General features: G+C 45.8%; 1 protein-coding gene across 1 annotated transcript in view; it reads right to left on the bottom strand.

Annotated features, from left to right (window-relative positions):
* Window positions 1–1,906: 1,906 nt before the first annotated feature.
* Window positions 1,907–11,031, bottom strand: part of PRPF6 (pre-mRNA processing factor 6) — a 44,657-nt gene continuing 35,532 nt past the window's right edge. Inside the window, exons 20-25 of the mRNA XM_009273930.2 lie at window positions 10,180–10,356; window positions 9,163–9,296; window positions 8,579–8,670; window positions 6,266–6,380; window positions 4,084–4,210; window positions 1,907–3,287 (exon numbers count right to left, since the gene is read on the bottom strand). Coding sequence (XP_009272205.1) covers window positions 3,135–3,287; window positions 4,084–4,210; window positions 6,266–6,380; window positions 8,579–8,670; window positions 9,163–9,296; window positions 10,180–10,356 — 798 coding nt within the window. The 3' untranslated portion in view covers window positions 1,907–3,134. The remainder of the gene's footprint in view (window positions 3,288–4,083; window positions 4,211–6,265; window positions 6,381–8,578; window positions 8,671–9,162; window positions 9,297–10,179; window positions 10,357–11,031) is intronic.

The following is an 11,031-nucleotide window of genomic DNA, read 5'->3' as shown; positions in this document are numbered from 1 at the left end:
AGGCAGAGCAGGGCTGGGGCTGTATTTCGGGCGGCGAAGGTGTGCCAGAGGCCAGGGAGGCAAGACCACCCCGAGTTTGGATTTCTGTTAGCGCCTGTGTTCATCGTTACCATTCCGGCGCCACCGGCCCCCACCACCCCCGGCCACCCCCTACCACCGCCTGCCACACACAACCGAAGTGACTGTCCAGCCTGAGACCCCCCCCCAACGCGCCCACACGCCTTGCGGTCCCGAAGCCCCCCTCCTGTTTCCCCTCCGAGTTCTGAACAGGCACATCAACAGAAAACTGCCCTGACTCGGTTCCGATTGCTTTCGTGCAAGATGCAATGGGGGAAAAGAAAAAAAAAGAAATGAACAAGAGCAACAAGGCTCCACTGGAGAGTGGAGCACGTGTGTGTTTTAGTAAGGAATGAAGCAAATGGTTGAATAATCCAGCTCTTCTCAGCTTGGAAAGAATGCTCCTCCATGCGAAGTGGGAACGACAGCATACACAACAACATACCGCTGACGACAGGACCCACTAACTTGTTTGTCGAGCTCTATATAGTTAAAATTCATAGGTGCCATAATCCATTTAAAAAAACACAAAGACATCCACAAGCGTTAAAAAGGCTCTAAGATCGATGATCCCTTTTATCTAAAAAACAAACCCAAACAAACAAAAAAAAAACACAAAAATAAGGACCGTAACGCCCCCAGGCCAGGGGAAAGGGAACCTGCAGATACAAAGAGCAGGTGGCAAAAGGAGCTTGGTGCTGCGAGGACGCGGTGCAGCGTCCAGCGCAGGTCTCCTTGCCTGGGGCTTCCAGCACATCCCTGTGCGCAGCGCTGGGAAGCAATCTCTTCCCTCACCACCCGCGAGGAACGACTCCCCAGCAAGTCCTTCCCGTGCGTTTTCTCAACCCCAGGGCTCTCGGGCAGCCTTTCCCAACAAATCCCTAAGGGATGTGGTGCTGCCACCTGAGCAGGGGGAGCGCACGGATCCTGATCAGTGGGTGCGCACACAGTATTTGGCTCAAGGGAGATGCTCCAAACACGAGTCGGGAGTCTCTCCAGCGAGAAAAGGCACGCCACCGCGGTTCCAACCGTCCTTCCCCACCTCAACTCCACAGCCACCGAACGAGAGCATCGCAGGGCAGAGGAATTTATGTACCACCGGCACCCAGCTTTCCCAAGCGCATCACTACGCTAGGAAGTGCCACAGCAACCAAAACGCCGTACTCCCTTCCCGGAGAAGTGGGATACAGTCCCTACGGCCGAGCACTTACACAGATCACATTATGGAGGAAGAGTAAAAGCCGCGTGAGAAGCACGAGGGGCTGAGGAAGGACAGCACGTGCTGAAAACTACTTTTTAGCATTTTTTTCTTCTGCAGTTTCTGGCTCAGTCTTGAAATCCTGGTCTAGCAATGTTCCCTTCCCACATGCCCACGCTCCTCTTTTACAACAGACTGACGTCTCCATTTTCCTCCCCAAACTCCCCTCCCTTCCCCTTTGCATAAGCCCACATACAGGAAGGATGCCAATGACGGCACGAAATCCCCGAGTCTCTCAACTCCCAAGGCCTCTCACTCACCTTTGGGAAACTACAATTCCACAGGGCATCTTTGATCTACACCCTCCTTAACACAAACGCAGCTTCACACACTTTCACCAGCTACTCAAGAGAAAGCACAAGAGTTTCCATTATAAACCCAAAGAAAAACAGGCTTTTGCTTCAAGACCAACCGTTTCTACTTCAATGTTAAAAGACAGGCTTCTCATCCTTTTTGGCAAAAGGCACAAGGCGGTGTAACCACCGCTGGCAGACGCATTCCCAGAGTGGTGGGAGCCTGATAAGTTCAAAGGTTTCTGCTATCAGACGCACTCTTCCCAGCCAAAGGGCAAGACCGCATTCAAAGAGAACGTAAGGAAACAAAAAAACAAGCTGTATTTTATACATATTGTCCAAACAAGTGACAAGGGGTTTTCTCCTCCAACTAAATACATTATAGAATGCACATACACAGACCTGGATACTTTTGCTACATCCTAACATGTAAGACATTCCAGCTTTTCATTCAATGATCACAAGAAAGTCAGGTTTTTGGGGGTCAAAATAATACAGATCACAATGGCAGAAAATTGAAGACAGCTTATAAAGGGTCCCAAACACAAAGCATTTCCTCTCATGAATCTCCTTTTTTCCATCTGCACTTGAAGAGAGTCATCCCAAACATCCCAACTGAAAGCAGCTGCCACTGTAAAAGTGCACAGTCTCTCAACGACTCTAAACACAGGTTGTTCCTTCCAAAGGGCCTTCAGGGATTGCTGGATTTTGCCTTCTTACTTTAAAATACCACTGTGCTTAATGAGATCAGACACCTAGAAGAATAAGGTTATACTATATACATTTAAAAATTGAGGAAAAGGTCTCTAAAAATATGCCCTCGAATTTCACAAAATGCTCCATCTGCTCAGGTTTGAGGAATACTTTTGAGTTGCGCTGCAGCTTGCCAGCAGAGGAGACCAAGCTAAACCAGGCTTGTGGCAAAAAACTAAAAAAACAACACTAAAAAAAAAAAAAAATAAAAGAGGGGCTAGCCCAGGCCTTCCCCTCGGCTGCTGGTCGTCCCCCAGCAGAACTCCACTCGTCTCCTTCAAGGACATTCAGTGTATTCAAACAGCAACAAACCAGATCTGCTGACAAGGAACCAGCATCAGATGGGCCAAACACTAGAGAAACTGCACAAAGGGAGACAGGACGGGACGGGAATGCATGCTAGGGAAGAAACCAGAGGAACTGCTAAACGTCAGAACCCATACAAGCACTAATTAAAGCTTGTATTTACAGGGGGGATCCAGGCATCAAAATGAAAATGCCAACGGAGCCTCACACGACTGCTCGTCTCTCCTACGTGACCCCAGCAACAACGTCCAGACGTGCTGCGGAAGCTGACGACCGCGTTGTGTGAGCCAAGAGCGCTGTCACTGGGAAGAGAAGGAAGCAGCTTTTCTTTCTGGAAGAAAGATCTTTCATATCGCCATCGACCTCCTGTCCTCTGAAATCTGTGCCACTGTAAGGGTGAACGCACCGAAAGCAGGTAAGCAGACAAGTCCTACAGAGATGACTAACGCAGCTGAAGCCAGCGTACTCTAGAAGGTATTTTTAAGCTTGGCTGCCACCAGCATGAGAATCTCTCCGATCTTTTTCTGCCAATTCTCTATGTCCTTGGAGACGTCACACCAGAGCTCTCCGTGGCGAGGTTCAGCATTCTCACAGCGCTTCCTCACCTCTTCTTGTTGTTCCTACGAGGAAGAGAAATGAGAGTTTGCAAGTCTCTTAATGCCCTGGTTTGTTCCAGCACAGAGCCAAAAATTTAGCAACCCCCTCCCTGATTCAAACACTCTTCCAAAGCTTACGGTGGGTTTCTTGTTTTGTTTTTCTAAAGGCAGTACCGAAGCCTGAGTCAAAATTCAGTGGCAGCAACTCTCCTGCCTCGCCGAACAAACTGGCCGAGTTACAGTCAAGCAAGTTTTGGCTACACCAGAGAAACTGCAGCAACTTCCTTTGTGTTACCACCTGCATGAGATCCCTCAAGTGAGAGGGCTCTCTGAAGTTGGAAGATAAACATTCCCATCATTTCAGTAATACCAGGCAGTAAAAACTGCCGTAAGAGATTAGAACAGACTGTTCCTCCGGCTGTGTTCACGTGCAACCTGTACTCGACACGTGTGAAGAAACGGGACTAGTTACACAAACCCAGCATCGCAGTTACAGGAAAACGTCCTACGAGAAAGCTTGCGTTTTACAGAAGGAAGATTGATTTCATAGATTTTTGCACAGACTAGCATGACTGTGGACAGCAAAGCAGCCCGAAAGACAGCTCAGCTAATGACAGAGCCTTTTAAAAACCACCACACAGGCCTGTTCATGCTCACTCATGACCAGGCGTGACAGCCGTAGCCTCATCTGTGAGCCACACAGGCGGCGGCGGCACCGTGCTCAGCCCAGCACCGCAGCAATCCCCGGGACTGGGTAACCAACACCGGCCAGGGATTCCTGCTGCCTTCCCCAGCTCCCTGTTCCCAGGCACACACTCACCTCTGTGCCATGCTGGAGCTCAAATTTGTAAAAGAAAGCCCAGGCATCCCCCAGGTCAGAGTCTATCTTCACTGTTCGGTGGAACCATTCTCTGGCCTTGGTTATTTTACGCTCACTCCAGAACAGCCTGTTGAGAAAAGCAAAAGTGAGCCGACAAATAGCCTCTTTAGAGGAACATGCCAATCTGCAAGCACTCCCACTTAAAGGCTCTACAGGCATTTCAATTATTTGCTCTCCCAAGAAGGAAACAGCAGGTTTTGTAGGCATCTGCTGACTGTCCTTCCCCTGGGAAGGGAAGAGATACGAGAGGACCGAAAAGAACATCCACCGCTTCCTCTTCACTCTCCCCCTCGTGAAGCAGGTTAACTTAGCCCCAGGAAGAGAGAGACCCTCCTGAGAAGGGAAGTATTATTCTCTGAGCTCAACCTTTGCTAACTCAGTTGCTTAATTTTGCTGTTCCAGATTTGGCGTAGAAAGAGAGAGGATCTTATGCCTACATCTATTTCCTCTCCTCCAATTTCTTAATATTTCAAGTCGATTTTAGCATCTGACAATTAAATAACTTCTAAAAGCTGAAATGGCACGCACGTTCCTGGAGCCATGGCTGTGTGCAGTCACACGTTCACATCCACGAAGCATGCTCTAGTGGAGCAGACCTATCTCGTCAGCTCCACTCTACAAGGAAAGGCGAGCACGTAAGCTTCCACACTCAAATCCCTGCCTGGCACCCAGCCCAACCGCTGCCATTTCAAAAAGGTACTGGTGAATTCTGAAATTTCTCCCCAGTAATTACCCAGCTGAGTCAATAGTCTCTTAGTTTCACTCCTTTGCATTAAACAGTTCATTTGAGCTAGTAAGGTCTTTATCAAATCAGACAGCCATCACTCATAAAGAGCTTAGCCAGTCATAAAATTATACAGCTTATGTGATTGTTTTTAAGCCCTGTAATACTCTTGATTGTTCCATGTTAAATAAACTGTGATTTAAAAGAGCATGAACAATGACAGCAGAGGCTCAACACCTGCAGGTAGTGGCCATTTTCAGCAACCTATTTAACAGAAGTTTTTCACAGATGTGTGACACTATGGTATTACTGTACCCACATGCAAGTCGTGATGGGAGGTGGAAGCTGTTTATGTTGGGATTAGCTGCTAAACTGTCTGAGGTTGCACCAGAAGGGGCCTGGAAGCAGTTTCCATAAAGCAAAAGTTAGCATTTTTCTCACTTGCTGCTAAAGCTGAACAAGTCAGCTGTCATTATCTGGCAGAACCCAGTGTTGCAGTCACTGGAGTGTATCCTACAGTTTTCTTTGGCTTATAAAAAAGGGTTGTGAAAGAATTGGGCAACTGTTTGGACAAAATGCTTCCTGCATTAACCTCTTCTGGTATTTCTTTCTTCAAAGGAAGAAAAGTTAAGTTTGTTCCAATCACGACTGCTGTAGAGCTGTTTGCACATCAGATCAGAAAGGATATGGCGTGAGTCAATTCTAACACTGGCTTTTCATCACTGGAAGCCTCACAACTGGATCTAGACAAGTTGACAATTCCTAGTAGATTATCTTCCCGTTTCAGAGAAGCAAACTACAGTATGACTGGTAGTCTGCATTCCAGGAAGGGCCACAACTGAAGAAAACTGACATAGCAGAAATTCAGGAGGGGAGAAGACTACAACAGGACAGAATTTAGCTCAGGATTAAAAAAAGATCTGACAGGATCTAGGATAGAGAGAAAAGATGAAGAATACACAGTCAGCCACATAAAAATTGAAAAATAACCAGCAAAAATTGTCCCTAGTTTCAGAAATACTTAAAACATATCCTATAAAACTTAATTAAGCCTAGTTCATCTGAAGGTACACTGAAATCCCTTTCAAAGGACACAAAGATAGCAATTTTTCAGCACTGGAAAAGGACTCCGTGTGAACGTATCGTTGTCTGTGCCGCAGTCCCAGACCCTTGAGGGGTCCCAGAACAGCTTGAGGGCAGGTTGACATCCCCTGCTTTGAATCAAGGGCGAGATTGGCACAGTTACTAGGAGACAGCCTGAGAGCTGTTACTTGCTTTGAGGCTTATTAGAGCTGCTGCAGCCAGAATCACACGGTCGTGCTCGCGTGCAATGTTTCATCATGGATGCAGCCACACACAGAAACAGGTATTTTTACTACATCAAGCGCAGGAACTCACTTGGCCACAGCCAACAGGACATGTGGGTCATGTTCACACTTCTTGAGAGCATCCACGCTCTTGGTCTTTCGTTGCGGTCGCGCTTCAAGGAAAATTGCCTCTGACCACAGGATTCCTTAAGTCAAGCAGGAAGACTGTTTAGTGTTATTTCCGAGATTAACCCTCCCCATCCTGTCATCAGGCCAGTGCTCTCTAACACAAGCAGCACTACTGCCCCCACCCTGGTGGTTATCCATGCCCCGACCTCATCCCAGATCACTCTTTCTGCATGGATACTTCATTCGGTACTCTGAATTTTTAGCTATCGCTTCCACCACGCTGGACCTTCAGTTCTGAACGTCTCTGTACCATAAACCCTCCTGCAGCTTCAGCGCTCCCTGCGCTGGTGTGCGCTAACCCAGAGCTCACGCCTTTCAGATGAGACATTGCAAGCAGTGGAACAGGGGAGGGCAACTCAGCATTTCAAAAGTGAAAGATATCCATTTGCCTGAATGGGAAACTGCAGTGGCAGAAGAAGTCCCAGAAGGTGCAAAGTACACCGTTTGGAAGCGGTTTCAAGGGTGCCAAAGAGCACCACAGTCTTATTGATGCTGGCTCTCCGCACATACGATGAAGGACAGAGTAGGTCCAGGAAAGCTGGGTTTAATCCCTAGTTCCTTTCGCTGCCAAAAGCAAGAAAGGAAATACGCTCAGAGGAGCATGAAATCTTCAGTTTCTCATGTCAGCCAACCATACCTGCTGATCACTTCAAAGCAAAGCCTGAAAGCTCGTGTCTGCCAGGACTCTATCAAAGCGCTCTCGCTTCCCATAAACTGCACCACGGGAATATACACAAGCTTTGATGACTGCGGTGAGAGACTGGAGCAGAACTCTTCTCTTCTTCCTCTTTATATATAGGGTCAAACCACATTTTTCAGGCCTCTATTTTCAGGCCTGCTGAGGACACAAACACCATTATATTTCAATTTTACTCTTTGTGCAGCCTGCCTACATCAGGCATAAGCAACCGGGAATCAATTCAGCAATCGATGGACGCAAGTCTCTGGTTTACATGACTGTAGGTGTCCAACGAGCTAATTCCTGCAGGCTTTTATTCTGGTTTGCAGAGTTTTTAGATAGAGTCGGAAGCGATTTTATTTAAACAAAAACTGAGATCCTGCTGCCCATTTCCATAGCAACAGGCAGATTCTGTAAAAAAAGCCTGCGGTGGCAAACACTCATTAAGCATTAGGTCATTCACAAAACAAAGTGGGACTTGGGTGGTATTGCTTTGTTGACCCACTCGCATGGTGAGCAGCTTGCAATGAGTTTATCATGTCATAGAAGTCACGTAATTCCCAATTATTCCACTGGGACTTAAGCAGCCACCAGTTAAACACCTTTCAAAACCTAGCCTGAAGGCAAGCTAAAAAGGCTTGCCCTGCAGTAGACTACTACATTTTGTAGTTATGTGACATCTTCTCTCCAAAGATGTCAACATGTTTAAATAATTAAGTCTTCCCGCAATTCTCAAAAAAAAAAAAAATAGGGAAGCATTATGCACTTTCTCCTCCCATCCCAAGAGGCAAATGTTTCCACCGCTGGTTTAAGTCTTCCCGCACTTCTGCTAAAAAAAAATAGGGAAGCATTATGCACTTTCTCCTCCCATCCCAAGAGGCAAATGTTTCCACCGCTGGTTAGAACCAACTGACTTACATTATATGACCTATTAGCCTTTTCTTAAATGAGTTAAGATAATCAAAAACCAGGACTAAACAGTTATGGTACATGATCCCCTAATCGTGACCACGACTGAAATTTGCTGCCAGCACAAGTTATTAAGCACACAGTTAGCAGTGCAACCAGTGCAGGCAAACCAACAACGGGAAGTCTCCTATGGCCAGCTGTACTCCAATGAGACAGGGAAAAACCCATTCTTTTTCCGCTGAACTTCCTAACTACAAACACTCGAGAGTCTTTCTTCAGTTTTAAACCTTGGCAGACTTCTATCAGCTTCAGAGGAAAGCCACCCATATCCAAGATGCTTTCCCAGGAAACGCGGGGACAAACTGTGGACCACAGACCCAATAATATACCGGATACTGCAGCGAAACGGAACGAACACCAACCCATAACCTCTCTGGTGCAAGATAGCACAAAGCAACGGGGATTATTCACAAAGACCCTCAAAATTTCATTTGCAGAAGGATGACTGACACCTCTCCAAAACATAGTATTTTGAGACCTGGCCAGAAAGGACATCTTGGGAAAAGATGTGCCTTTATCAACTGGGCAAAATGACCGTGTTTAAGATAGAAATGAGATCCAGCTCACCTGAATTGGGGCATTCTTGCAATGCCTTGGCCATCAGAGTATTTGCAATATTCTTTAACCCAGCTCTGTACTCTAATCGCACAGACTCTAACCTGGTGAGGAAGAGACTCAGTGATGATATTTATGACAACGTATTCACTATGCGGAAACAAACAGCAAGTCACATGAAGGTCACTGGAAATTGCAAACATCTGCCCACATTCTGAATACATGTAGGTGACTGACATCTTCCCATTCCTCTCTGTCTAAAAATAAACACGACCTTTATTCTATAATAGCCTAAATCAAAAACAATCTGAAAAAGGGACTATAACAGAAATAAAAGATCCCTGAGTTTTCATGCTCTGTGCACTACAACTATCAGTAAAGTAGTAACTAGTCCCCAGTTCCTTAGAGTAGCTACATACTAGCCAGGATCACCAAAGCATTTCTGGTATTCAGAAAAAGTTGTTAGTCCAGAAGAAACTCTAGGACGGGCATGGTCATAAGTTCTAGGCTCAGATAGCTGAGAAGATGTAAAATAGCTGGCCCGAAGAGTGCATTGGCTTTGTAGCCCAAATTCAGTTCATCTCCACACAACTCACCAGAGATCTGGATTCTTTGGATTCTTGAGGCGAGACTTTTCCAAGATGGCTCTTGCTCTAGTCAACTGCCCAACTTTCTCCTCCAGCCTGGACAGCAAAAGCCACAGGGGTATGGAATGGGGGCACTTTTTCAACTGTTCAAAAAAAAAAGTATGGTAATATGTAGATTTGGGAAAAAAAAAAAAAGTCTTGTAACCCCTATAGAAAAGAACTTCCCTCCCTACATCCTTCTGGAGAGTTTACAAGAAGAGAGAAAGTTGATTACGTCGCTGAAATTTCTCCTAGTTAGTCTTACAGCACAGAACAGTACAGAAGTTTCTCCTATACCCAGAACAGTCGGGTACATCAACCATGACTGAGCTATCCCAGTAGCAAGAGAAAGAACACACCTCCCTTAATAACACATCTACAATTTCTGCTCCGTCTGGAAATGGAGGGCTCTTATACATAACCAAACCACAGCAACAGAGTGTGCAGGAAACAGGCTGCCTCTGAAGCCCGGGAAGTCATTAGGATATCGACACTGGCAGAAACCTGCTTCCATATTACTTTCATGGCTGAAAGTTCTGAGTTTCAGAAGCATTTATACCCAAGGACACCGATTACCATTTAAAAGAGACACGAGTGCTCTGTAGGCCACCTCCTTTTACTGTGTGTATCTAAGAGCTCGTTAGGAGGCTTTTCTTTTAAGAGTTCTGCTTTTAGTCTTTACAGGTCTTAGAGAGTTATTGTGCAATTACTTTTTTTCCTACCAGTGAGGAGTCGAGCATACAGCAACCTCTCTCAAGCAAGAAAGTGAATTTTCCACACGGATACTGGGTAAGAGAAATTCTTCCTGCTTATTTCAAGGTCCTAATTGTTTTTTGTTTTGTTCTGTTATTGTTTTAACCAACAACAGAGAGAACAGAAATCATCTCTTCGGTTAGTCTGGGACAGAGCCCTCTCCATTTTGACTCACAGACAGACATCTCTCCACACCAGAAGCACAAAGCAAACTTGCACTAACATGCATCTTACCCCTTGATTATAAGCCTCCCGTGCTTTCTCTGCCAGCTCCTTTTGTTCCTCAATTTGTCCCTTCATCATCCACAGTTTGGGGAAGTCCTCATAGTGCTTCAGGGCTTCCTCACAAAGCTCCTGGGCTGCAGCAATGTTCCCAAGCACCCATTCTAACTTCACAGACTTCATGAAGACCTGAGAACAAACCAGAGGTGTTTATCACTAGCAACCATTGAAAAACCATTACTCCATCAATGCAGTGGGTTCCCACTTTCATACATTCATTAGAATGTTATTGATTAGCTGCAGTTTAAAGTAAAAAAAAAAAAATAGCAGGGTTAAATAATAGTGGGAACAGATAACAATGAGAAAGGTAAATGCAAATATTAAAGGAGCTGGAACAGCGCGATCAATCTATATCTCACCTATTAGCATCAAGTTGACATTTGTATAGTATTTGTACAAAGAGCATAGCTTTACGAGCGCAACCAATTAACAAATTTGAGCCTGCTTCATCAGCACAATCTGATCTCCTTAGGTCCAGGCTACTAAGACCACCTATTCTCACTTACAGCTTCAAGTCGCAACTGTTATCTTGTTAATTACAAACTGGTACATACACTTTTCTGCCCCCAAATGCCTTTCTTTTAGCTACACATGGAAGTTACAGCTGCGAGAAATACATTATAGGCTGAAGGCTGTTTCACTACTCTTTGATCCCTGTCCTCCACATTCCCAAACTCCCCCCACCATGACTTCGCAAGAGAGGCATCAAGTCCAAGACCAGACCTTCAGCCCCAGCTGCTCCCTGACTGACAAAAGAGGAAGAGGACAGTGTAAAAGATCTAGGATAGAGCAAAAATTGGGGGC

Source organism: Aptenodytes forsteri, unplaced genomic scaffold, assembly GCF_000699145.1.
Source record: "Aptenodytes forsteri isolate BGI_AS27 unplaced genomic scaffold, ASM69914v1 Scaffold47, whole genome shotgun sequence".
Taxonomy (NCBI): domain Eukaryota; kingdom Metazoa; phylum Chordata; class Aves; order Sphenisciformes; family Spheniscidae; genus Aptenodytes; species Aptenodytes forsteri.
This window is presented reverse-complemented; position numbering and strand designations above follow the sequence as displayed.